This window comes from Lampris incognitus, chromosome 6 (genome assembly GCF_029633865.1).
Source record: "Lampris incognitus isolate fLamInc1 chromosome 6, fLamInc1.hap2, whole genome shotgun sequence".
In the NCBI taxonomy this organism is placed as follows: Eukaryota; Metazoa; Chordata; class Actinopteri; order Lampriformes; family Lampridae; genus Lampris; species Lampris incognitus.
The window spans coordinates 43,832,735-43,860,471 of NC_079216.1; the positions used below are offsets into that span (position 1 = coordinate 43,832,735).

The window sequence follows — 27,737 nt, forward strand, 5'->3', positions numbered from 1 at the left end:
TTCCGTTCCCGTTCTAAGGGGAAAAAAAGACATGCACTCCGACATTCCAGTTTTCCACTCCGGTTTTCCATCACCAGAGTGTAACATCACCAACACCAACGTAAATTGATTTGCAATAATGGCCTATTTTGAATTATACCTGTCCAATAACATAGGCTGTTTTATAGGTCTTACAAACAAGGTTACATATAAATTCAAAACTGGCATAAGCAAGGCAAGGCATTGCTCAGAATGAATAAATGAGATGTATTCAATTGCGGAAATATTTGCTATAACAGTCATCTTAACAGAGAATAACTGAGATAATTATTCATTATTTGTGTAATCCACCATTTCTTTAGGGGCCATTACAATGGGAAAACACACTATTTGCATCTCGCAGCCCTTTAAATGTCTGCATAGCACATCGTAACGTGTCCTGGCGATGTGCCATTTAAGATTCATTAAGGAATTCTGGTTCATAAGGTCCGCGGTGGTGTAGCAGTCTAAGCATCGACTTTGTGTTGATGTAGTTGCCCACTGGGGACCGGGGTCCGCGCCCCGGTCTTGTCAGATCCGCCTATGGCCGGACTCGGTGAAGCAGCAATAATTGACAATGCTGTCTTCGGGAGGTGGGCGGAGTCGGCTTGTGTTCGTCACATGAATGCGTCTCTGTGTGTGTCGGAAAAAGCAGTAGTTCGGCCTGGAGTCACCTTGTCACAGAAGTGGCAAGGCGTCTCCATCGAGACTGCCGGCCGGAGAGATGTAGTTGAGAACGCATGCAGTATGAGGGTGGGTGTTTGAACTAAAATAGGGATCGACTGGCCACTAAATTGGGAGGAAAAAGGGAAAAATCAGAAATAAATTTAAGAAGGAATTCTGGTTCACTACTGACTCACCACATTTTTGTTAAATCTCCTGCTCACCAACTCTTTTTGCTGGACCAGACCAGCGGGCCAGCCCTACAAACACGTATGTCCGTGACTGATTTGGAGTGACTGAGTGACAAAGTTACACAATTGGGCCGCTGGATCAGGTGACCAATGACGTCATTAAAGTTACATGATCGGTCAGCCGACCAGTGACGTCGCTGGTAAACATGAAAGTGTGACTTTCCCTATTGGCCATTGCTCTTTCAAAATGAATCGGCGCAGTGGTTCCAGCTCATTCCACATTTATCGCACGCTAATGAACAGAATATTGCTGCTCGCGGATACTACAGAAATGCTAAGAACGGAATATTTTCCACTTCTGATTACGCACTGTAACAGTCCAGCTTAGAACAGAGTAGGAGAGAAAACAGCTCTCCATCCGCCGGGAGGCACGAGAGAGAGTACACAGTTAAACACCTCAAAGAACAATCACTGTGACAAAACACTCAATGCAAAAATAGAAAAACAAGACATCTGCAGATACAAACAGATGAAAGAGGAGGGGGAGTTAACATATAATTATAATAGTTATAATTACAATTAAATTAAGTTCTCTTTCAAATCAAACATCCCAAGATATGAGTGGAAAGTATTGTTCTTGCAACTGCATTTATAGCCTTTTTTTCCCCTCGGATGTAGCTTAACCATCTCATGTGATATGCTACTTCAGTACACTTTAAGAACAAATATTACTGGGCCCACTACAGCAAATTGCAGATGAGCATTTAATATCCAGGAATCCACATTATAGACACTACCACTGACTATCCCTGTAACAAACTGGCTACAATTTTGCACATTGACCATACACGGCCCAGCCATGTATTAGGTTTTTGACCTAATATCTGATTTCTTAAAATTAAATGCTTAAAACCATGTTTAACATTTTATCATAAATGACAGCTGTATAAATCATAACATTTCATTACCTCAACTCAACATGAAGATGATTTTCATGCAAATAACTAGAACATCTGACTCTGTTTAGCACATTTCTAAACATGTAAATGACGAGTTGGTTAACCTATCCCTAATTACTAGAGTATTACTATGAAAATACTGTGTACTTGGCTTCACTGTTCATATACTGACTTGACGAAAAACGCCACAGGCAATATTGTAGTACTTTTCTATCTTCAATAGTTTTACTATAGGCTAGCTCATATTTGTATGGGTAGGCTCAATCAGAACTGCTGGCCACTGGGGTAGAGCTGAAAAACACAGACCAAATGAGACTAACCTGGCCTGTATCAGTTACCTCAATAATCATAATGGGTGAGCACATCACTGCTAAATATAAATGAGCATTACGGTCAGTGTTACTGATTTATATTTTTTAGAAATTACTTTTGGTACAGATAGCAAAATACATTCTCAGAACATTAGGTTACTAAGCCTGGAGGAAAGACAGCTGAGATTACCTCTCAACAGACAAATCATTCATTCAGCCCTTACAGCTTGTAGACTGCCTTGTGATATGAGTGTGCAAATTCTTGACCAGAAGCGTAGAATTGGAGAAGAAAATGAGAAGGGGGGATAGACTCATGCATATTCCACTCCTCTAACGCTGCTGTCACAACAGCATCAAAGGGAAATACTCACATAATAGCCAGTGGTACAAGCAAACGCTTCAGGAATTTTCTCAGGTGTCACCAAAACAAATAGATAGCAACCACAGTGACCCTGTATTTCAAAGCCCCCACAGAGGGACAATCGCAACCATCATAAGGATATGAGCCCATTGTTTAAGTGTAAACAATGGGCTGGGCCAGTGTTTGGAGACATATACTTTTAGCAAGAGGTCTTACCATGGCATAATAATTGCTATTGACCATGATGGGCCCACGGCCTCGGAGGTAGATATACTCTTCCCACCAATCACTGACCTGAGTTTGAGAAAGAGGGAGCAAAGAAAGCAAAGGAAAGGTAAGCCTTTGGCACTTCTGCCATTGTCCATGACTACAGGGAAGGTCTTGATTTGTGATTCAACTGTAGTAGCAGAGAGTGAGTAGATGGGAGACATATTCCTCTGACTCACATAGTTGGATGCCCACCAGGACTTGAGCTTGAGGTACCACTGTAGTCTGGGTCCAAGGTTCTTTTCAAAGTCCTTGGCCAAACCTTCCATGCGTGCATACTGCTCATCATCCATCAGTGGTCGGGCCGATTCCAGGTACTGCACATATATTCACATGCATTTAACATGCAGGAAAACACATTAGCCCAGGGGGTTAAACACCAACATTCTTGAGTTTGAGTGGCATTTTATTGCTTCAAGCAAGATCTTTTAAAATATAAAGACGAAGGACACCCCACTTAGGTTAAGTAGATAAGAGACATCATCAACTTCTATTAACCAGCTTCTGCCTCATTCGGTTTAAGTAAATGGACAATGATCCAAGTGAGCAACACAGTTGGTCATTTCCCTTTTTTTCTCTTGAAAAGGTGTTAAAGGACTACTGAAGCCAATCTTTATAATATTGATAGGTGGAATCAAACAATTTTTGTTAAAATATTTATCCAAGAATAGAGTGGGAAGAAAATTCACCCATTGATGCCTGAGAGGGCCCGTCTGCCTCATTTGCCCACTCTTGACAAAACAAACAAGAACATTTCTGTTTTTTGTTTTTCAATCCCTCTATGTGCTAAAAGGGGAAAGAGCCAAAATATACTGAGGCTGGTACAGACCGCAGCCATTGAGACAAATATGGAGACATGAAATAACATTACAGGTACTTACTCTTCTACAGGTGTCCTTGATAGCAGGGACAGGAAGCCGTGGAAGGGAGTTCTGGAAGCTGTACAGCATTGGTTTTCTGCCAGAGAAGATTTTCACTAACAGCTGAATGAGAAGAGCAGACAGGTTGGAAGGGGCGGGATAAAATTGGAGTTTACATTTTATTTGTCAACCAACATAGTTGCAAAGGATTAATCAGCAGATTCAACAGAATGGGAATAATGTAGGCCTCATGGCACACACCTAATTAATGACACAGTCGACAATCAGGTCTGTTGATTTAGGGGAGCCAGGGAAAGCAGTTCAATGTAATGGGTCTTCATTTCAGCATTTAAATTCAGTGAAAGCCTTACAAGCCATCCTTAACTGTAGGTAAATGTTCAAATGAGAGAGGGTTTTTGAGATAAATAGAGGTCTATGTAAGCAGTGACCCACTGATAGACCCCCTGAAAAGACCCCTTTCTAGGGTTCTCAAAAATATAAGTAAATAAAGGATCCATAGATCTTCACTTGCACAAAGTCGTCAGTATAAAATTGATTCTGAAACTAATCATGTGCATTTGGGTATTGTAAATCGTGTCACCATAACTGATAATTCGCACAAAAAGGCAATATGTCTGGATGCATACTCAGTGTATACATGCTCATGTGTAGAATCCCAGAAAAGTTAGCTCAGTTTATCTGTACACACGAGTTTAGTGGGAGAAATGCTTCACCACTCATCTAAGTGACTGTCAGTGAGGCAATATGGAAATATCTACCTTCCTTTAATTTAGACTGTACTCTGTAGCTCAAACCACTGTAATGAAACAAAAGGATTCTGTTCACAAAATAAACACTTTTTTTCCTCTTCTGTGTTCTCATATATCTTCTGGTCATCGGCCTTCACGACTTTGTGCTCAACACTGTATTCTTCAGCAATTTGGATGGAAGTTCCGTTAGCACATTTATGTATGAATCTCCATCCCAAAAATCTGAGCTGTTCATCACATTTCTTCTCCTTTAATGGGTCTGAGCATTAAGAACAGTTGTGACATTAAGAGAGAGTGGCTACTTTCTGAACGCAGACACTGAGCTGCATTATTGCCAATAAACTGGGCTGAAGATATTAAGTTTCTGAGTCTCACCATCCAGATTCGAGTGGACCAGGACACAGAGCCATGGCGTGCGTGCATCCAGCCGTGCCATGACAATAGGCACTTCAGGATGTTCCTCATGATGAAGATTATGGTGACCCAAAGGCCCGTGCCCACCAGCACTCCTCCCACTACCCTCTGGCTGTCTGTAGACATGTATCGGCTGTGAGAGAGAGAGAAAAAAAGAAAGAGACAGATGAACAAACAGACAGACAGCTAAATAGGGGTCATATACTGGTAGCAAAACAGAACTCTGCCAGTAGATTTGACAGTGTTGTAGACCACAAATAATTGTAAAAACGATTCTTTCCCTCTTGCAAGAATCCCAAAATTAGACAAAGTAAGGATTTGACGAAATTGAAAGTGAAGCTGGAAAAGTTATATTGTCATCTACAGGGAGCGAAAACGCCGCCTGCCGCCCAGTGACTACTGGAATAGGCTCGGGCATCCCCGCAACCCTGAGAGCAGGGTAAGTGGTTAAGACAATGGATGGATGGATGGATGGATATTAACTTCCAAGTCTGACCCATTCATGGAGCATTAAGTGCCTGTGGTATGGGATGCCATTGCCAGATGTGAGCTAATTTTAGGCGTTCAAAATTTCAAATTACGGTTGCATCTAATTTTCAGCCGTCTTTCAGTATCGGTTAGGAGAAGCACTTTCAGCTCTCGGTCAATGGAGTAATTATGCTAAAAATTCTGACTAATAATTACTTATTTTACAATACTTTAAACATTGATATCATAAAACATTCATATTGCTATCCAGTAGCCAAGCTAGGTATTTGAATTGCACCTCGATATATCTAATGGAATGTTTAAGATTTCTATAGGCTCCAGCATCCCCGTGACCATGAGAGCAGGATAAGCAGTTTGGATAATGGATGGATGGATATGGATTTCTAAATGTCATATTCTAACCGGATACATAAGTAATCTGAATGTCAAACAGATTTTCTTACAATTATTTCTTCTAGTGGATGTAACACCTGTTACTTGTAACTAACTTTACTTAGAACTAGTACTTAAGTCAAATGTTACTTGTAAAAACAGAACATTATAGGCAGGTGATTAGGCACTAAGTGCCTACTTTCTAGGAACTAGTAAAACTACAATAATGACTAGTAACTGGCATATCAGTGACTAGTGAACAAAAAAATTACTAGCGGCAAATTTTTGGTGATATTGAATCATAGAGAATAAATGTTAAAAAGGCCTGTCATGTGGCCCTCGAAAGGACAGTCCTTGGTACTATTATGAAAAGCCACACCAGCCTCAAATCAAATGGAAAACATTAACCAATATCAGCATGAACAATGTGACATGCCAATATTCCAGTAAACACAAGATGAAGGCGTACAGGGCAAAACAAAAAACAAACAACAAAACACTCGGATATAGACCCGACAATGACAGAACAGTAACTACATAGTATTGTTCAAAGACAAAACTAATCACAGGTTTCTGCATGGATCATACTACTACTACTACTACTACTACTACTGGCTGCTCCTCTGCATCTTCCTCTGTCACACCAGCCACCTGCATGTCCTCCCTCACCACATCCATAAACCTCCTCTTTGGCCTTCCTCTTTTCCTCTTCCTTGGCAGCTCCATATTCAGCATCCTTCTCCCAATATACCCAGCATCTCTCCTCCACACATGTCCAAGCCATCTCAATCTTGCCTCTCTTGCTTTGTCTCCAAACGGTCCAACCTGAGCTGTCCCTCTAATATACTCGTTCCTAATCCTGTCCTCCTTCATCACTCCCCACGAAAAGCTTAGCATCTTCAATTCTGCCACCTCCAGCTCTGCTTCCTGTCCCGAATCATCGAGGTAAATGTAACGCTTTTTTTAGGAGGCCTTTCTTAAGTCTCAAAAGCTCTCAACGAGCAACAGAATAATTATACTCGAATTCAATTTCAGCACTACAGTCCTGATAATTTGTTTCAAAGCTTGTTAAGACCCCCCCACCCCCCAAGACCCAAGGACACCAAATCACCTGTTGATTTAACATAGGTTGTCCTATGTAACTGACACCAATATGTTCCTAAAGGGGTACTGAATCATTTATTACATTTCTTTGAGCTGGAAAATAATGTTAGCATGGGCCTAGGATGGCTGCCATCATGACATTTTCAACAAAAAACAAGATGTCTGAGAGAGCGAAAAGATGGCTTTCTCTCAATTCTTAAGAAATACACTCATTCAGATCAACCTCCTCTGAATTTCGTCCATGATATGGGACAACACATGTGAGGACCAATGAACTAGACTTTAAAAAAATGAGGGTGTCCTACTACATCCCTGCTACCTTCAGCCTCACCCGCTCCTGTCCTCTTGATAGGTACCCTGTCTCGTCAGCTTTTTTAAATTGTGAGTGGGCAGAGAAGTGCTTACATTCTGTTTAATACCCAGTACAAAAAGCGAACTCAATCAGAAAAAACCAATTCTAATTTAGGAGCACTGTGAAGTGTCCTAACCTTGTTCAGCCAACCCCCCCCCCCACACACACACACACACACACACACACCATCACAATGACAGTGCTCTTACCCAACAGGTACATAGTGGCCCAGTTTGGCAACCAGCCCCAGAGAGGGATCCAACACATTATATTTATTGTAGGACATGTAGGACACAACCACCACCATGAACCCAGTTGGACTCCCTGGGTACACACCAGTCATAATCCCATTCTGTGGAAGAATAAAAAGAACAACAGGGGGTTGTGAAGGTCACTGGGGTCACAGAGAACAGCTATACATTAATATTTGATATTATCTATTACATCAGAAGCAGCCATTTTAGTGTCGTCAGCTACTTTTGAGGTATTAATTGCAATGCAAACAAAAAAAAAACAAAACAAAAACAATACCACTCACATGTGAAAATGCTGGCAGGTTTGTTTGTTTGTTTGTTTGTTTGTTGGGGTGATTCAAAATGCCATTTGTGTCAATAGATAAACAGATCAAAGGCCAGAACACAAAGAACAGCCAGGAAAGTTACCGTCACTTTATAGGAGGGGTCACGTGGGTGTGTAAAAGGGTGACCCCCTCTATTGTGTGGGAGTAAACAGAATTCTTACCTAAACAAACAAACATAGATTGACACAATATGTCTGCAATTAGAGGAGATACCCCATCACATTACTGGGCAAGTGGATGCCTCATCAGTTCCCTAACAAAATGTTTACTGGGCTCATGAAGTGAACAGCCTTTGTCATATGACACAATGCACACTCACTCAATCACAATTACCCGCAATAAATTAAATCAAATCTTTTCACAGGCGATCTCCCCGCCCCCCCAAAAAAAGAGGGCTGTCAAGTCTGCTCTCAGTGCCACATGTTCGACCGATCTCACCTTAAAACGAATGAATCTCTTCTTCCAGGAGTGGAGACCAGAGAGGTAGATCTGGCGCAGGGCCTCATGGCACAGCTGGAGGTCAATGCCATCAGGTGTGACGGTGAACTGAAAGGCCACCGCCTGGTGTGCTTCTGCCATGTTGGCTGCTGCTGCACAGGGTCACTGGGGTAAAGGGGAAAGCAGGATCAAGGAGTTAGTGGACAAACAATTCGAAGCACCATTTTAGTTATTGGTGGACGATGCAAAGAGATGCTGGTATGAGGAATTGCAAGCGGGGCACTGGGGTACTATGACCTTAACCATTAACATGCATCAGCGGTCGAATCTTCTCCGCAGCTCAAAATCAATTATGTTACTTTTCCACAGCTACGAAAACAGTTAAAATTAAATCCAAGATGTCATATAATTAGTTCCGAAGTTAGAAGCCTCACTGTGGGGCGTAATTCTCATTAGATTATAAAACAAAAGGGTTTTCATTGACTTATAAAGTCACAGTCACTGACTGCTGCAGCCTATTCTAGGAGTCTGAGTACACGGTCAGTCTGCATTACGACTACAGAGATAATGTGAAAGTTTATAAAGTAGGCCTTTAACAGGATTTTAGTGCTTGACCTCAAAAGTATATTGAAGTCCATAGGTAAACAGCAGGGGTCAGTTAGTCAGATTTTATGTGCAATGTGCTTTTAAGCATGTGGATTAGAGTTGAGGCAAAGCAGTTGCAACACTAACTTGTAAGTTCAGTCAGGCACATTGTAATTGATGGGTGACTAACTAAATAGTTCATAAAAATGTTCCCTTTCACAGGATTTACCAAAGGCAGATGTAAAGGCGAGGTTATGTGCATGTATTTATTTGAGAGGTTCATGATTTAGAATATATGTCTGTAGATGGAGCATCACTACTCACCACTATAAAGCAAAAGGCCTACATCCCCTATTGAGCTCTTTTAAATTTAACCTAAGCTCTTTCTACCCTTTTGGAAAGGGTGTAATTATTTAAAAATATTAACAAAACCTTATTGCAGAGGTTGGGCAGTCAAGTTTCTATTTATTTGCCTCTTTATTGAGATTGTAGGGAAGCTGAGAGAACCACCGACAAGTGGATAAAAGTTCCAGTGGGATCTGACTTTAAAGCAGAGCGGAGCAAAGTGGTGAACGGAGGCAGACATCTCACACAATCTGCAGACAGACCATTTCCACACCCCATGGACAAAACAGCATGCAAGAACTCCCCAAATGAAACTCCTGTGGATGCTTCCCTCCACGTGCCTGTACCCTTATCGCGGTTATGCCCCAGACATATACAATGATGGACTCAAGATATAAACAGTGATCACTCTGCCAAGGGCACATGTCGGAAACCTGTTTCAAGTTGTAAGCCTACTGCAAATCAGTAATTAACCTGTCAACCCAGTTTTTGTCCAAAACATTGAAGGTGCAACTGCACAATGCCAGGTGCTCTTTAGACCACAATTTAGCAGGGTCACGCTCCCATCAATAAAATATGTTCATTATTTCATACATTATGAAAAGGCTGGTTGGACCAGGTGACTACCGACTCGCCACCTTCCCATCACTTCAATGCCAGGAGAACGGCTGAAGTCACGCATGCGTTATAATGAATATACGCTCGGTGCGTAATGTGCATGTGTGCGAGATGAAATGATCGCTGCCTGCCAACGTTTAATAAACCGCTTTCACGGGAGATTTTCGTTAAGTTGCATAAGGGACGTGCTGCGGCCACCTGCTTAAGCGTCACAGTTGCATTCGTTTCCAGCTACTTTCCAGCAAGCCAGTCCCTCCGTCCCCTCCCCCAGCTGGTTCCCCGAGATCACATGACTCCTCTGTGCAGACGAAAACTAGGGGAAAGGTCACAGCAACCCGACGCTCATCACCGAATAAAACCAGAAAGGGATTAGCAGAGTAATTGTATGATGAACACGTTAAAAGCTATACCAATTTAGATAATTAACTGGATGACCGGTAATAACATGCATATCTTCCCGCCCCCCCCAACATACGTATATGATTATAACAGTTCCAGGTAGCCAACCATAGAGAAATGGGGTCAAACACCCCCACATATAAGCGCTCCTCCGCTATGTGACTCAATACCGCAAACGCCCATCGAAATCCTGTTTACGAATCGTCATTACGGACAACTTTAACAATCTTCAGCATATTACTGTACGTCAAAATGCGATTGGCGCATGTAACCTACGTACGGTTTTCTGGTCTTGTGTTGGTTTCCTGTCCACGTGGTTCAACGTGAAACGGCGTTATTAGTTTTGTTCTCTCAAGTCTAAAAAGTCTCTGTGAATGAAGCGTTTTAATTGGACGATTTCAATGCAGTTGTATTAGGATATGACACTGTCAGGGGGGGCCATTGGTTCTACGATGATCCAGCGCAAAACACAATGGAGAAGCTTTTATTGACCTTCACTGGTTTCTGAGGTGCCACTTGTGACATGCGTAAAACGGCTGAATCCCCCGTTTCACATAACGCTACACGTCATAGTCACAGCCGAAGACGCGTGGTGCACAAGAACACTACTAGAATGCCGACGGGTTGGCAAAAGAAAAAGTCAGCTGCTTGTAAGTAGGGAAATGACCTTTACTTGAGCTTTCGCCCGCACTTCCATGTTATGATTCCGGCGAAGGTGGTGTACGATGACAATAACCCAGCGCTACCTGGAAATCCGCGTTTAAATATACGATCCCTGCAGTCAGAAGCGCCAATAAAGTCAAGTGTTACTAACATCGACATTGAGCACATGCAGGCCTCTTCAGCAAGTCTACATTTATAACGATGGTCCTGTTGCCAGGATTCATTTTCAACCCGGGGTTAAGACATATTTCTGCGTCGCTATTTTCACTTTCATTAGATTGGGTAGGACACGGTTTGCCCCATAAAGTTGTTTTCTTTTTTCTTTCTTGACCGGCCAATCAAGGACAAGTATCTGTCCATCGGAAATATTAACATAAGGGCATAAACGTCATGTAAAACAGTAGACAGCTGCGTCGACTGCGCATACCAATATGTTTGATTCCCTAGCGATACACGCCGGCGATTGATGAAACGCCCCCCCCCTCTTATTTTTTAATCGAGGCGTTTTCATATGCCCTGCAGCCATATTTGTCGTAGCTACTTCGAAAACTGCACGCATAGCTCAGAAGAGAGCTTGATTAAGGAAATAAAATGCGACTTACCGACCCTTCCTCTGCAGTTGTGGATGTGAGACGCAGGGTGTGGAGCGGAGCTTTCCTGGATTTTGACAGGACTGCGCCGCGGCGTTTTGACTTTTCCGTGGCGGAGTGCTTACGCGCTCTACATGAATGGGCGCAAAGACTTGTACACAGACCGCCCCGTTTCAAACGTCACATTGCTTCTGTCTGTATAATTCATGGGACGACGCATCGGCTGTTAATTGAATGCGAGGAAAATTTGCGACTACTCGCGCGTTCCATGCGATTATATAATTATCCATACAGTCCATAGAGCCGTACAAGTAGACAAGGCCCCTTGCTGAACTGTGGTTCTGTTTACCACATGTAGTAGAGGCCAAGGCGAAACTGAAGTCTGCAAGACATATTTTGGACTCTCCGCTATTTCAAGTGAGCATGGCAAACAAGCAAAAAACTGAACCTGCGTAAGGGTTCTGCATTAAGGCAGCACGCTGTACTTCGTATCATCGCTCAAACGACATGGGAAGGCTATGTACAACAACGCCTACCTGAGGACTGATGCGCTACTACACATGGGGTTGCGTTTGGACATCGGGCGGGCAGCATGGAAAGATGGTCACATATCCAACTGGGGCAAAATATGAACCGAGGCCATGGGTGGATAACCAAACGGGCCTGACGGGGGAAACTGCAGGTGAATGTACACCGATCAGCCAAAACATTAAAACCACCTACCTAATATTGTGTAGATCCTCCTCTTGCCGCCAAAACTCTGACCCGTCGAGGCATGGACTCCACAAGACTTCTGAAGGTGTCCTCTGGTATCTGGCACCAAGACGTTAGCAGGTGGGGCCTCCATGGACCGGACTTGTTTTTCTAGCATATCCCACAGATGCTCGATCGGATTGAGATCTGGGGAATTTGGAGGCCCAGGCAACACCTTGAACTCTTTGTCGTGTTCCTCAAACCTTTCCTGAACAGTTTTTGCAGTGTGGCAGGAGAGGCCACTGCCATCAAGGAAGACTGTTTGCTGTGAAGAGGTGCATTTAGTCTGCAGCAATGTTTAGGTAGGTGGTATGTGTCAAAGTAATATCTACATGAATGCCAGGATCCAAGGTTTCCCAGCAGAACATTGCCCAGAGCATCACACTGCCTCCGCCGGCTTGCCTTCTTCCAATAGTGCATCCTGGTGCCATCTCTTCCCCAGGTAAACAATGCGCACGCACCTGGTCGTCCACATGATGTAAAAGAAAACGTGATTTATCAGACCAGACCACCTTCTCCCACTGCACCATGGTCCAATTCTACTGCTCACGTGCCCATTGTTGGTGCTTTCAGCGGTGGACAGGGCTCATCAGAGGCACTCTGGCCGGTCTGTAGCTACGCAGCCCCATATGCAGTAAGCTGCAATGCACTGGGTGTTCTGACACCTATCATAGTCAGCATTAACTTGTGCAGCAATTTGAGCTACAGTAACTCTTGCGGGATCGGACCAGACACATTAGCCTTGGCCACCCATGCCCACTGAGCCTTGGGCACCCATGACCAGAGGTGGACAAAGTGCACAACTCCATTACTTGAGTCAAAAGTATAGATACTTCTGGTCAAATATTACTCCAATACAAGTGAAAGTTGTTCAGTCACATTTCTGAGTTAAAGTATATTTTCTTTTGAATGTCAACACATTATTGTACTGTTGCCGCAATGCATTTACAGAACCTAATGACTCTGAAACCACTTACTGAACGCACCGACTTGCTTCTAGAATATGCTACAAAGCAACTGAATCGACAAGAGGACAGACATTGCTATTTTCATTTTTTTATTTAACACAATAAAACAATACCTTTAAATCCCAGTTACACACCTCTATATAACTGCCCAACAGCAACACTGCTTTGAGAGAAAAAAAAACCTCAAGATTGTATTAATTCACAATAAACAAAACTTTCGGACCATGAGGTATTGGTTAATTTTGAGGTAACAGCCACCCAATTTTAAAGTCCAAAAGAAGCGCACGTCTGCTGTCAATGCAAACAATTTGTTGGGGCTGACCTCTACTGTACTGTCCATCTCACAGGTCTCAGTGGTGACGGGTGAGAAAATTCTCAGTGTCTGGTCAAACTTGACAAAGTTCTTATTCAACTTCAGTAGAAGCTGGTTTCCAAAGTTCCATTATTCAAACCACTTGTGCTCTCAGGGTCGCGGGGATGCTGGAGCCCATCCCAGCAGTCATTCGGCGGCAGGCAGGAAGACACCCCGGACAGGCCAACACACACACACACACACACACACACACACACACACACACACACACACAGACAATTTAGTACGGCCGATTCACCTGACCTACATGTCTGTGGACTGTGGGATGAAACCGGAGCAAACCCACGTAGACACAGGGAGAACATAATGCAAACTCCACACAGACGACGACCCAGAATGACCCCCAAGGTTGGACTACCCAGAGGCTCAAATTCAGGACATTCTTGTTGTGAGGCGACCGCGCCAACCACTGCACCACTGTGGGTTTTCGAAGTTGTGTGAATTAATTCTTCCTCTTCTTGGGCTGAAGATCAAGCCAGCTGAACCCAAAAGCCTTTTACAGGCAGCAGAGTCAGGCAAGGTGTCACGCTGAGAGCGGGAACAGGACCCAAATGCAGACAGCGGAGACAGGCTGGGCTCGAACAATCAACTCCCATATTTTCGTAATGTGTGTGTGTGTGGTGTTAGTGTGTGTGTGTGTTAGTTAGTGTAGATAGCGGGACCGAAAACTAAAGCATTTATGATCCTAATTCTTTTTGGAGGTGGTAGGTATTGTCTCAGAGAGTAAGGGAAAAATCCCAGACAATTGAAATTATCCATAATTATGCATAAATATGCAAAATATGCATTTTTCTAAAAATGGCTAAAAACCACTTTTCTCGGCATTTCAGATGATTCTGAGCATCTTTGATTTTTTCACCTACAGTGCATCCGCAAAGTATTCACACCCCTACACTTTCCCCACATTTTGTTATGTTACAGCCTTATTCCAAAATGGATTAAATTCCTTTTTTTCTCATCAATCTACACACAATACCCCATAATGACAAAGTGAAAAGGTTTTGTAAAATGTTTTGCAAATTTATTAAAAAATAAAAAACTGAAATATTGCATGTACATAAGTATTCACACCCTTTGCTATGACACTCAAAATTGAGCTCAGGTTCATCCTGTTTCCACTGATCATCCTTGAGATGTTTCTACATCTTGATTGGAGTCCACCTCTAGTAAATTCAATTGATTGGACATGATTTGGAAAGGCACACACCTGTCTATATAAGGTCCCACTGTTGACAGTGCATGTCAGAGCAGAAACCAAGCCATGAAGTCAAAGGAATTGTCTGTGGACCTCCGAGACAGGATTGTATCGAGGCACAGATCTGGGGAAGGGTACAAAAAAATGTCTACAGCTTTGACGGTCCCGAAGAGCACAGTGGTCTCCATCATTCGTAAATGGAAGAAGTTTGGATCCACCAGGACTCTTCCTAGAGCTGGCCGCCCAGCCAAACTGAGCAATCGGGGGAGAAGGGCCTTGGTCAGGGAGGTGACCAAGAACCCGATGGTCACTCTGACAGAGCTCCAGTGTTCCTCTGTGGAGATGGGAGAACCTTCCAGAAGGACAACCATCTCTGCAGCACTCCACCAATCAGGCCTTTATGGTAGAGTGGCCAGACGGAAGCCTCTGCTCAGTAAAAGGCACATGACAGCCCGCTTGGAGTTTGCCAGAAAGCACCTAAAGGACTCTCAGACCATGAGAAACAAGATTCTCTGGTCTGATGAAAACAAGATTGAACTCTTTGGCCTGAATGCCAAACGTCACGTCTGGAGGAAACCAGGCACCTCTCATCACCTTGCTAATACCATCCCTACAGTGAAGCATGGTGGTGGCAGCATTATGCTGTGGGGATGTTCTTCAGCAGCAGGAACTGGGAGACTAGTCAGGATCGAGGGAAAGATGAATGGAGCAAAGTACAGAGAGATCCTTGATGAAAACCTGCTCCAGAGCACTCAGGACCTCAGACTGGGGCGAAGGTTTACCTTTCAACATGACAACGACCCTAAGCACACAGCCAAGACAATGAAGGAGTGGCTTCGGAACAAGTCTGTGAATGTCCTTGAGTGGCCCAGCCAGAGCCCAGACTTGAACCCCATTGAACATCTCTGGAAAGACGTGAAAATAGCTGTGCAGCGACGCTCCCCATCTAACCTTACAGAGCTCGAGAGGATCTGCAGAGAAGAATGGGAGAAATACCCCAAATATAGGTGTGCCAAGCTTGTAGCTTCATACCCAAGAAGACTTGAGGCTGTAATCGCTGCCAAGGGTGCCTCAACCAAGTACTGAGTAAAGGGTGTGAATACTTATGTACATGCAATATTTCAGTTTTTTATTTTTAATAAATTTGCAAAAATTTCTACAAAACCTTTTTCACTTTGTCATTATGGGGTATTGTATGTAGCTTGATGAGAAAAAAAAAAGAATTTAATCCATTTTGGAATAAGGCTGTAACATAACAAAATGTGGGGAAAGTGAAGGGGTGTGAATACTTTCCAGATGCACTGTATATAAAAAATTTTCTGGGACTTAGAAATGTTTTGGCATTATGCAAAATAAATGCATTTTTGCAAAAATGCACTTATGATCCTAATTTTTTTTGGAGGTGTAGGTATTGTTCCAGAGAGGACCAGAAAAATAGCAGAACATTAAAATAAAATTATAATAATTATGCATAATTATGCAAATATGCATTTTCTAACAATGGCTAAAAACCACTTTTCTCGGCATTTCAGATGATTCTGAGCATTAGCGGGGTTCTTCTAGTATTTTAATAAAGCAAACAAACTTACAAAAACAGGAACGTATATACGGGAAGCAAGGAAGGCTCGAGACAAGGCGTGAAGCACCCAGCTACAAAAAGCTTAACATAGAGTAACATTTATAAACCCACAACCAGGGGGAATCTGTACCTGCTGGACAGCCAATCATGGAAATAGGGAACAGGTGAGCAGGGCAGGAAAAGAAACGACACACCAATCAGGAAATAGGGGACAAGTGAGCAAAGCAGGAGCAGGAACAGAAATGGCAAGCCAACCACACCACGGAATGGGAAACAGGTGAGCCTTGAAGACCCAGACCACACAACCATGACAGAGGACTCTTATATTTTTTCGCAGTGAAACGTTTTCTTAAACTTTAATTCCTATATTAGCATTTTAGTTCCTATAGCCAACATGGAGGAGAAACTGACTGCAGCTGTTGCTGGCTTTCCTGTCCTGTACGATGCATCCCTGTCCATTTACGAGGTCGTTAAAAAAAAAAAGATGCATGGAGGCAGATCTCCTAGATTGCTGTGATGAGTGGTGAGGTTTAATCAAGTGAATGGCAAATTTAAGCAGAATTTTAGCTAAAATTCCTCATAGTCTATGTAAGTGATTGTGAGCAGGACTTTTGTTTTTATATAGGTGAATCAGCTAAAATCAAACCGTTCATATAAAAAAATCACCTCCGGCGGCGTTGTTTCCGCGCAAGGACAGCGGCGATTGCGAATGCTACTGTAACCGGTTATTTTCTTGACGGTGCGGGATTCGATACGAGGTGTACTGCACCACAAGGCGACATCACTAACCGCTCGGCTAAAGAGTCAGACCCGTTAGCTAGGGGCTAATATGTCTTATTAGTAGTTTACAGTCGTCACCCTCCCCGGAAGCGCGCCCTCGCGCTTTGTTATTCCCGCGCTCCGAAGAGACTTCTGAGGATCTGCACACTTCCGGATCCCACCGCTGCCACCAATGTAACCGGTTATTTTCTTGCCCGTTGCGGGATTCGATACAGGGTGTACTGCACCACAAGGCGACATCACTAACCGCTCGGCTAAAGGGTCAGACCCGTTAGCTAGGGGCTAATATGTTTTATTAGTAGTTTACAGTCGTCACCCTCCCCGGAAGCGCGCCCTCGCGCTTTGTTATTCCCGCGCTCCGAAGAGACTTCTGAGGATCTGCACACTTCCGGATCCCACCGTTGCCACCAATGTAATCGGTTATTTTCTTGCCCGGTGCGGGATTCGATACAGGGTGTACTGCACCACAAGGCGACATCACTAACCGCTCGGCTAAAGGGTCGGATCTGTTAGCAAGGGGCTAATATGTCTTATTACTAGTACTAGTAATAAGGGTGAAACGGTAGTGTTTGAAGCAAGATCACGCTATAGCAAAATAAATTCCCTCCAAAACATTTTTCAGCGGGAATGCGTCTGATTTGTGGGTTCACGCATATATTGGGCGATATATTAATAGGCCTGCCTTTAAGAAAATACAAACATACAACTTTACTTTATATTTACAAAGATGATGTAAATAACGTAAATATAAAATATATTGTAACGATCACGGATGAATAGGCTCGATAGCCCTTCGCTATCGGGTTGGACCCTTTAGTCGAGTGGTTGGCGATGTCTCCCGCGGTGCGGGAGATACGGGTTCGCGTCCCGGTTGCGGCAGTTCCTGTGGTTGCCCTCCTCATTCGCTACATTGGCGGGCGACAACGTTAACCAGTCGACTAAATGGTCCGACCTGTTAGCCAAGTGCTAACGTGTCAACTCACTCGTGAACGTTACACTACCCCCCTCCTTTGGGAAACGCTTCCGATGGCCTCACGGTCCTTCACGATCTCACCATCCCACTTCTGACACCACGATCTCACCATCCCACTTCTGACACCAGCGAATGAGGAAGGCAACCACAGGAACTGCCGCAACCAGGACGCGAACCCGTATCTCTAAAGGGTCCGACCCGATACCGAGCCTATTCATCCGTGATCGTTACTATATATGTATCCCGTCTCCCGTCAGCGAATTTTTTTTCCTAGGATGAATCTGGGGAAGTTCCCGTCCTCATGCGCTAGGATTGGACAGGTCAGCCTGTCAGTCAGCCTACCAGGAGTCCCGCACTCAATTTCGAGAAGCCCCTGACTGCAGCCTATAGATCGGTGACGTATTCAATGTTGGCTGTGACGTGGGCGGAGTCGGTGACGTGCTCAATGTTTGTACAGTAACGCAAGCAAGAACGCCGGTGTCGGTCCTTGATCTGCTCGCCCTGCTCGGGGTCCTGTGACCAGAGCCCTAGAAAGAGAGAGTTACGTCAACTCCGTAGACGTCAATGGGCCACAGCAATGGCGGATTATGGGGAGCCCCGGATTGTTTCGAACAGTGCGCATAGAATACGTGTCACGTTGAAATATATCTATTTCTATATATAAATGTAAAAATCTGAAAATATTGGTTAATAGTCTAACCGGTTATTTTCTTGCCCGGTGCGGGATTCGATACGGGGTGTACTGCACCACAAGGCGACATCACTAACCGGTCGGCTAAAGGGTCAGACCCGTTAACTAAGGACTAATGTGTCTTATTAGTAGTTTACAGTAGTTACCAGAAATCGCGGCTAAGCAGTTCATTTAAATGACCCGCCAAGCTTCGTTTGGAACTATTCAGCGGCTACATGAACCACGTGACCCTCTCGCGTTCTGACCCCTCATTGACGCAACTCTCTCATTCTAGGGCTCTGACTGTGACTACAGATGACAGCACTACTTCACCCATTATGATTGGGTAGGGGCTAGTTCAGTTTAGGAACAGCAGGAAACAGTAGCTTGACGTTAGACACAGCTCGGGCCTTCGGCCCTCGCGCGCGTTCGCTCGTCCAAAACAGTTCTCCAGTGCAGAGAAATAGTCTAAATTTGATTCTTGATTTTTGCCAACGTCTGGTTACAGACGCACCATGACTACCGCCGACGCGTTGCAGTATTTACAGGTGTTGGACAGCGGCTATTTTAAATTGTTTGAAAAATAGTATTAAAAGTTGTTAAAATGTTAATTTCTAATGCATTAATGTCTCAATTGGGTATTTATCTTGACAGAATATAGAGTTTGTTAAGCTGGAGTGCGCAATCTTCTTGTTAGTCCATGGGCCAGAGCCCAAAATTTCCTATTTCGGTACACTCAAGGTGGCAAAACTTACTTATAATTTTTGAAAGGATCCATGTCTGTAGATGATATTTTGGTATGATAACCATTCCTGAGTGGCAGCATGTATCACAGTTATCAGCTCATGAAGTTAACCACCCCCTAAAGTAAATTGCATTTTAGACGCTGGTGCATATCCTGGTTTAGCCTCATGGTCAGGACATTTTTCAATGTTCTATAATATTGTCTTTGGTATCATTTTAAAGGGGACCTTCTTAGCTTTCATTCAAGCCCTGTTGTGGATATTTCTCACAAATATAGAGGTCACTTGAGCTCTTCAACCCGTCAATAACACACATCTTTCTGCAATGTTCGCCTAAACTATATACTTTCTTTTAGCCCTGTGGCATCTAGGAATATCAGGGACACAAAACACAAAAACTGGAATACTCACAGGACTGTAAAGATTCAGGAAATGTATAATATACCCATACTATTTCATTGTGTGAGGTGATTGTGAACCTTAAATTAGAAGGGCATTATTACTAAGAAACTAACTAGACCAAAGCCAGTTAGTCCATGGGTCAGACCAGATATCGATATCACCCAAGGTGACACAACTTCACTGGTGCCATTTTATTTGGTACACTAACAGAAGTAAAATAATACATGATAACCTTTCCAAATGAGCAGCTATTTCATTTTTCTTTCAGGAAACCTGTTTCTGTGCCTCTCACGATTGTGTATTTGCCCAGATTTTTACAAATATAGCATTTCAACACCCCTGGTACTGATTTGCCAAGCTTAAACTCTGGGACAGTTCTTAGTTGGCCAACAACCAAGGATAACCAATACTGTGTACTTCCATTCATTGTGCTAAGCTAGGCTAACGTGCAGCCAGATAGCTTTCTACTAAACACATATAGAGGAAACTGGTATCTATGTTCTTGTCTCACTCTGGAGAAGATTGTAAGCTAATTTCCCATAATGTTAGCATGTTCTTTTAATGTATATGTTAATATGATTAGTTAAAGTGGCTACGAGGAACTTTCATCTTGTGTTGATTTTAGCGGCCTCATGTGGACAAAATACAGCTGTTGCATAGCAACTAGGTAATGTATCTATTTGTGGCTATGTAAGATAAATAATGGTAATATGACGCTGGTGAAGCAAAGTAAACTTTGTTTTAGTAGTGTTCATACACCTAAGTTACATGTATTTGTTTGTATGTGGCAGGTGAAAACTGACTGAATATGGCCACTGGTGAACAAGCAAGTTTTTACCCAATACCAAAGCGCCCACGGGTGGAGTGCATTATCCACTGTTCTGATGATACAGATAAGCTGGTTTCACTACAAAGTGTCGACTCATGGAGAACTCTGCTCAGGGCAGCTCAGATACGAAATCATGCACCAGTTTTGAAACTGGCAAAAGACATTCCTGAGGGACAGATTCCAGCAATCTACTACCACAGAAAGTGTCGCAGTATCTTCACTATGAAGCAAATTCTTGATGGCCTCCTTGCAAAAGAAAAGAAAAGTTGTGTCTCTGCTGAGGAGAAACAATCTAAGAGAGTAGCTCGACATGCTCCAAGTACATCTAGGACTTATGATGCAGAGTGGATATTTTGTCAGAAAAACAGCAAATATTCCAAGAGACAGAATACGAGAGAAGTACTGGTGCAGTGTTGAGAACTGCGAGCTGATGCAAAGATCAGGAGTGCAGCCACAAAGAAAAGGGACAGCAGAATCCTTGCCATTGTGAGTAGAGACCTTGTAGCAGCTGAAGGGCACTACCACAGGTCATGCTATAGACTTTACACCAAAGAAGAGGTTTCCAAAGGAGAGGTTGCCAGCAATGAAGATGATGATGCTGTAGCCCAGTATGAAGCTGCTGTGAATAAGGCATACAATGAGCTGTTCCTCTTCATCAGGATGGAGCTTTTTGGCAATCCTCAAGTGATGACAATGACTGATCTCTCTTCTAGACTGGTAGCTTCAATGAACTCCCAAGGCATTGCCCAAGTCAAGGAATCAACCACGAAGCACATAAGGCGAAACCTGGAGAGTGAGTTTGCTGGAGCCTTGCAGATATTCCCTGATGAGAAAGGAAAATTCCTCTTCTATCCCGATAACTTGTCCATGAGGGAACTTGCCAAAGAAAATCAGTCTCTCAAAAGGGAGCTGCAGACCCTGAAAAGTGTCAGTGCACAAGATGTTATAGCCAAAGCAGCCATCAAATTGAGAGCAGACATTAAAAGTCAAGATGTTCCTCAAACCTGGCCGCCTGAAGTCAAACCAGAAGCAGAATGTCCTACCATTCCAGAGTCGCTCATTATCTTCCTGTACTCTCTACTCACAGGCTCAAATGATCCTGATCATGCATCCCAGAGAGTGCAGTGCCTTCTGCAGTCATTTGGCCATGACATAGTATATGCAGTGACATGTGGAAATGCCAAGCCTTCCAAGCACATTGTTCTGCCATTCAGTGTCAAATCGTTGACAGGAAATGTAGAGTTGATAAACATCCTCAACCGACTTGGTCACAGTGTGTCCTATTCACAGATGGAAGAGATCAACACTGCCCTGTGTCTCCAGAAACTCTCATCATCAGGGAGTGGCATTGCCCTTCCAGCTAACATCCATCCTGGCATATTCACAACTTTAGCCTGGGACAATATCGACCGTCTTGAAGAAACTGTCAGTGGTGAGGGAACATCTCACAGAGTATATGGGATTGCTGTGCAAGCAAAGCCAGTCAACCCACTTCCTGTCCAACCCATGCCCACTGTTCCCAAAACAAAGAAGAGAAGCATTGATGGACCCCCACCAATGTTACCAACTTACAATGCTGGACAACGGGTAGGGCCACCACAAAGCAAAAAGTCAGATGCCGATACTGCAGCCAATTTTAAGGTTGCCAGAGAGAAAAACCTTCTTTGGGTCCTAGCACGCATGTCACAACAAGAAGAACAGTCAGTCAGCAGCTGGACAGGCTTCAACATCCTGACTCGAGGAGAGATGACGGTCATCCCCGACAATATAGGCTATCTGCCTACCATCAATGCTCCAGCGACACAAATGTCTACTGTCAACGAGGTGCTTAACCAGTCACTGAGCATCATGCAGTGCTTAGGCCTGAGGAAGATTGTCTGTGTCTTTGACCAAGCCCTGTATGCGAAGGCTGTCGAGATCACATGGAAACACCATGACAAGTTCCATGATATCATCGTTAGGCTTGGGGTATTCCACACCATCTGCACACTGCTGGCAATAATAGGAAAGCGTTTCCAAGATGCTGGACTCAAAGACCTCTGCATTGAGTCTGGCATGATTGCAGAAGGCTCAATTGCTGGTGTTATGGATGGCCGCAAGTACAACAGGGCAGTGCGACTACACAAGCTCCTGTATGAGGCTCTCATGCGACTGACCTTGAATGGTTTCCTGTCCTGGTTGGAAGAAACTCACAGGAATGACATGGTTCACCTGAATGAGACACTGAAGACCATTGACAGCCTTGGGAAAGAAGTCTCACAACATGCTTTGAAGGAGGTCCTCGAGAACAGCTCTTGTACACGCATCATGGATCTATTTGAAGTCTACCGTGAGTTCCTTAGAGGTGGAAACGGCAGCCTCTCGAACTTCTGGATGTCCTATTTGGACATGGTTGAAATCTTGTTGGGGCTCATCCGAGCATCCAGAGAGGGAGACTGGATGCTACACTTGGATAGCATTCGAGCAATGATCCCATGGTGCTTTGCTTATGACAGGATGAATTATGCACGCTACCTCCCCTACTACTACGCCCAGATGTCTGAGCTGCCCATCACACACCCAGATGTGTACACAGAATTCATGGAAGGAGGCTTCTCAGTCCAACTGGGCTCCACCAATCCCTTTGGCCGAATCCCTGTTGACCAAGCTATAGAAGAAACGGTGAACAAAGACACCCAAACAGCTGGAGGGACAAAGGGATTCAGCTTGAAGCCAGGAGCTGTGACCAAATATTATCTCACAGCTGAGTATAGAAGCATGTACCTCAGACAGCTGAGAGACCTGAGAGGTCAAGGCAGGTGCAAATGGTCTCATCCAGATCTACAGAGTCCAAGGATCAAGAGAGATGAAGCAGATGTCCAGTCTCTCATGGACCTTATGGAGAATAACTGGCTCAATCCTATGTCCCCTGATGAGATTGATTTGGTTAGCCTCTCCACTGGCAACATGGCTCCACCTGATGTGACCATAGATCTCTTGAGAGCTCTTGAGAAAGGAGAAGAGGCCTACCAAGCATTCCAGCAAACAAGGTTAGATGCAGACCCACCACCTGTGAAATTCCACGACAAGATGACCAAGCAAAGTCTGAAAACATTCTCCAATGTCAGCACAAAACAAGCTCATGGAAAGAAAGCACAGGATGTGGTTCTGAAGGCAGATAGAAACCTTTTCAGTCACATGATCCTGGTGGCTGAAAGCAGGAAGGTGAATCTGAAGGATGTCCTTGCCTACCCATTGGGCCCACTACCATGGGCACTGGCAAATGCTGATGGGTCCTTACGAAAAACAAACAAGGCTGCACTTGCCAGAGAGCTTGAAAAGAATGTATCTCCTGCAGAAGACATCCCAACCCCATCTACTTCCATCATTGATGGGATGAGCCTGGTCCAAAAAATGAATGGCAACAACAAAACCTTTGCACAGGTGGCAGAGTCAGCCTTGACCCAGGTCCTCCATGAGGGAGCACAGAGTGGGAGGATTGATGTTGTTTTTGATGTCTATCACCAGACTTCGATCAAAGATGCTGAACGACTGAACCGGGGTGGAGACATCACTCTCCAGTACAAGAATCTTGCAGGGGGACACCACGTCCAGCAGTGGAGAAAATTTCTGTGCAGTTCCTCCAACAAGACCAGTCTCATCAAGTTTCTGGTGGAAGAGTGGAAACTCCCACGATACAGAGCTATGCTGCATGGCAAGGTGTTGTACATGACCTGTGAGGAAACCTGCTACAAGTTGACAGAAGATGGGTGTGAGGAAGCAGCAGAACTGCACTCCACACATGAAGAAGCTGACACCCGTCTGCTCCTGCATGCATTGCATGCAGCAAATGCGGGCTCAAAGTCAGTTATCATCACAGCTGAGGACACTGATGTCATGGTGCTTTGTCTTGGCTTCCAGAAGGACATCACCTGTCCCATCTACCAGAAGTGTGGGACTCAGAACCGCACACGGTTTGTCGACATCACCAAACTGGCAAGTTCACTTGGAGACAGCATCTGTGACAGCCTAATTGGCTTACATGCCTTCACAGGCTGCGACACTGTCAGTGCATTCGCTGGTCGAGGGAAGCTGAATGCCCTGAAGATAGTGAGAAAGCACACTTCCTGCCAAGAGACTTTTAGTCAACTGGGACAGACATGGAATGTGAGTGATGAGCTGTTCCAGAAAATTGAGCAGTTCACCTGTCGGATGTATGTTGCTAATAGCAGCACTGCTGAGGTGAACAAACTGCGTTACCAGCTCTTCTGCACCAAAAGGGGAGAGGTTGAGTCCAGCCAGCTGCCACCATGTAGAGACTGTCTCTTTATGCATGTTCAACGAGCCAACTATCAGGCAGCAATATGGAAGTGCTGTCTGCAGGCTAACCCTGTGGTGCCAAGCCCTACTGAGTATGGATGGACAGACGATGAAGGCAAGCTGGCCATTTACTGGATGCGCTCCCCACCTGCACCAGATGTGGTCTTGGAAATGCTAACATGCAAGTGTGTGCATTCATGCAAAATGCCAAGCTGCATGTGCCTGTCAAATGGACTTCCATGCACAGACATGTGCAGGTTACAGACCTGCAGTAACCAAAAACAGCAGGATGGTCCAGAACTGGACTTTGAACTTGGGGAGTCAGATGATGAGAGAAATGAGCAGTTTGATGAATGACAGTGTGATGATTCTGATGGTATTACTGTGGTAGTAGTCTATTGATGCACAGGATGTTGATTCTGGACTTGGTTACCCAGAGCTTGATAACAATAATGTAACCATATTCACATATACCCATTACCCTACCCATTACCATTACATATACCCACTAATGATATGGGATTACATGTATCATTGACTAAGTATATGTAAATGTCAATGTTGTTTAAAATATTAAAATAGTTCATTACCTCACTATGGTATTCCTTTTTATCATGTATTTTGATTGTGTATTTAAACAAATGTATAGAGACCAGTTTGTGACCTAACTGGCTTTGGTCTAGTTCTCATTTAAGGCTCACAATCACCTCACACAATGAAATAGTATGGGTATATTATACATTTCCTGAATCTTTACAGTCCTGTGAGTATTCCAGTTTTTGTGTTTTGTGTCCCTGATATTCCTAGATGCCACAGGGCTAAAAGAAAGTATATAGTTTAGCCGAAAATTGCAGAAAGATGTGTGTTATTGACGGGTTGAAGAGCTCAAGTGACCTCTATATTTGTGAGAAATATCCACAACAGGGCTTGAATGAAAGCTAAGAAGGTCCCCTTTAAAATGATACCAAAGACAATATTATAGAACATTGAAAAATGTCCTGACCATGAGGCTAAACCAGGATATGCACCAGCGTCTAAAATGCAATTTAGTTTAGCGGGTGGTTAACTTCATGAGCTGATAACTGTGATACAGCTGCCACTCAGGAATGGTTATCATACCAAAATATCATCTACAGACATGGATCCTTTCAAAAATTATAAGTAAGTTTTGCCACCTTGAGTGTACCGAAATATCGTCTGGCCCATGGACTATGCTGCGTATGGAGGATAACCACTGTTTTCTCTTTAGCCTATAACGTTAGGCATATTTATTTGGGAAAATAAAGTAGGTCTTAGCTCTCTACTACCGAAAATTACAACACACACTTACAACAAACTTTTTTTTTTTAAAAATTTCCCCTTTTTCTCCCCAATTGTATCTGGCAAATTACCCTTTTTTTCCTTTTTTTTTTTTGAGCCGTCCCGGTCGCTGCTCCACCCCCTCTCTGCCGATCCGGGGAGCGCCCCGACCGACCTGAGGAGGCGCCAGTGCAGCGACCAGGACCAGGACACACACCCACATCCGACTTCCCACCCGCAGACACGGCCAATTGTGTCTGTAGAGACGCCCAAGCCGGAGGTAACACGGGGATTCGTGTTGGTAGAGGCTAGTTCCCATCGATGCAGAGAACGGAAATGGAGTAGAGAACGGTCAACTGAGCATGCGCGAAATGCCTCTACCATGCCTCCACACACCCCGCGTAGCATCCAGGCGCTAGGATTCTAGGAAGACCCACCCCTACTCTGCGTCTGATTAGCTAACTTTAACCCTAACCCCACCCTAACCCTTACCTTAACCTACCCAAACAACGGAGGCAACGAGTACTTGCGCATGCTCAGTTGACCGTTCTCTGCATCGATGGGAACTAGCCTCTACCGATTCGTGTTATCTCCGTGTTACCTACCTTACAACACACACTGTCGCACACTGAGACCGTGGCGACGTCACATCCGAATGGACCGTATTACAATGAGTAAGGGCGCCATCAAATAACAACACTTAACACTCCCACTCGCTCTTAGCTCATTGGATTACCAGGAAAACAAAACAAAAATAAGGCTTCTTCTTTACCTTGACAATGAGAACACACTCTTTGCACTTCTAAGTTCCAAACATGTCTTGAGCAAGCCTCTTTAGCTTTAGCTTGGTGGCTGGCTTTGTCATTATATCAGCGATCATTTGCTCAGTAGGACAGTATTCCAAGATTACCTTTCTGTTATTTACAGTTTCCCTTATGAAGTGGTACTTAATATCAATGTGCTTGCACCTCTGCCTGTTTACTGGGTTTCTGGCTAGGGCTATAGTACCTTGGTTGTCTTCGTACACCTTTGCTTGTGCATACTGGTATTTGTCTATATCTCTGAGTAGCTGTTCTAGGTAGATATATTCCTGTATGGCTGATGCTAAGGGCATGTACTCTGCTTCGCAGGTAGATAGTGCTACTGTCAGTTGTTTTCTTGTCTTCTATGAGATCAAAGAGCTTCCTTCACTTAGACTGACACAATAACCTGATGTACTACGTCTGTCTGTTACATCTGATGCCCAGTCAGCATCACTGTAAACTCTTAGACGAGGATCTCTGTGTCATTTCTCGTGAAGCATAACTCCTGTTCTGCTGTACCTTTGACGTATCTGAACACGTGTTTTACAGTGTTCCAGTATTCTTCTGTTGGTTCAGCAAGGTGCTGAGATAGTTTACTGACCACGAAACTTATATCTGGTCAAGTACATGTGGACAAGTAAATTACACTTCCCACTGCCTCTCTGTACTTTCTTGGCTCTTTCATTTTTTCAGCATTTTCTGAGTACTCAAGTTTTGGCTCA

The 27,737-nt window shown here is 44.0% G+C and overlaps 1 protein-coding gene across 4 annotated transcripts in view; it reads right to left on the bottom strand.

Moving 5' to 3' along the window:
* cpt1ab (carnitine palmitoyltransferase 1Ab (liver)) overlaps positions 1 to 11,496 on the bottom strand; it is a 41,942-nt gene extending 30,446 nt beyond the window's left edge. For 2 of the 4 annotated variants that reach the window (XM_056282698.1, XM_056282694.1), the window contains exons 1-7: positions 10,377 to 10,552; positions 8,150 to 8,314; positions 7,341 to 7,483; positions 4,776 to 4,947; positions 3,652 to 3,753; positions 2,950 to 3,087; positions 2,720 to 2,797 (exon numbers count right to left, since the gene is read on the bottom strand). In XM_056282698.1, the coding sequence (XP_056138673.1) occupies positions 2,720 to 2,797; positions 2,950 to 3,087; positions 3,652 to 3,753; positions 4,776 to 4,947; positions 7,341 to 7,483; positions 8,150 to 8,290 (774 nt within the window). In that variant the 5' untranslated portion in view covers positions 8,291 to 8,314; positions 10,377 to 10,552. Of the gene's footprint in view, positions 1 to 2,719; positions 2,798 to 2,949; positions 3,088 to 3,651; positions 3,754 to 4,775; positions 4,948 to 7,340; positions 7,484 to 8,149; positions 8,315 to 10,376; positions 10,553 to 11,361 lie in introns of those variants that run through there. The other 2 variants (XM_056282695.1, XM_056282696.1) reach the window with 2 other exon arrangements.
* Between the last annotated feature and the right edge of the window lie 16,241 nt (positions 11,497 to 27,737).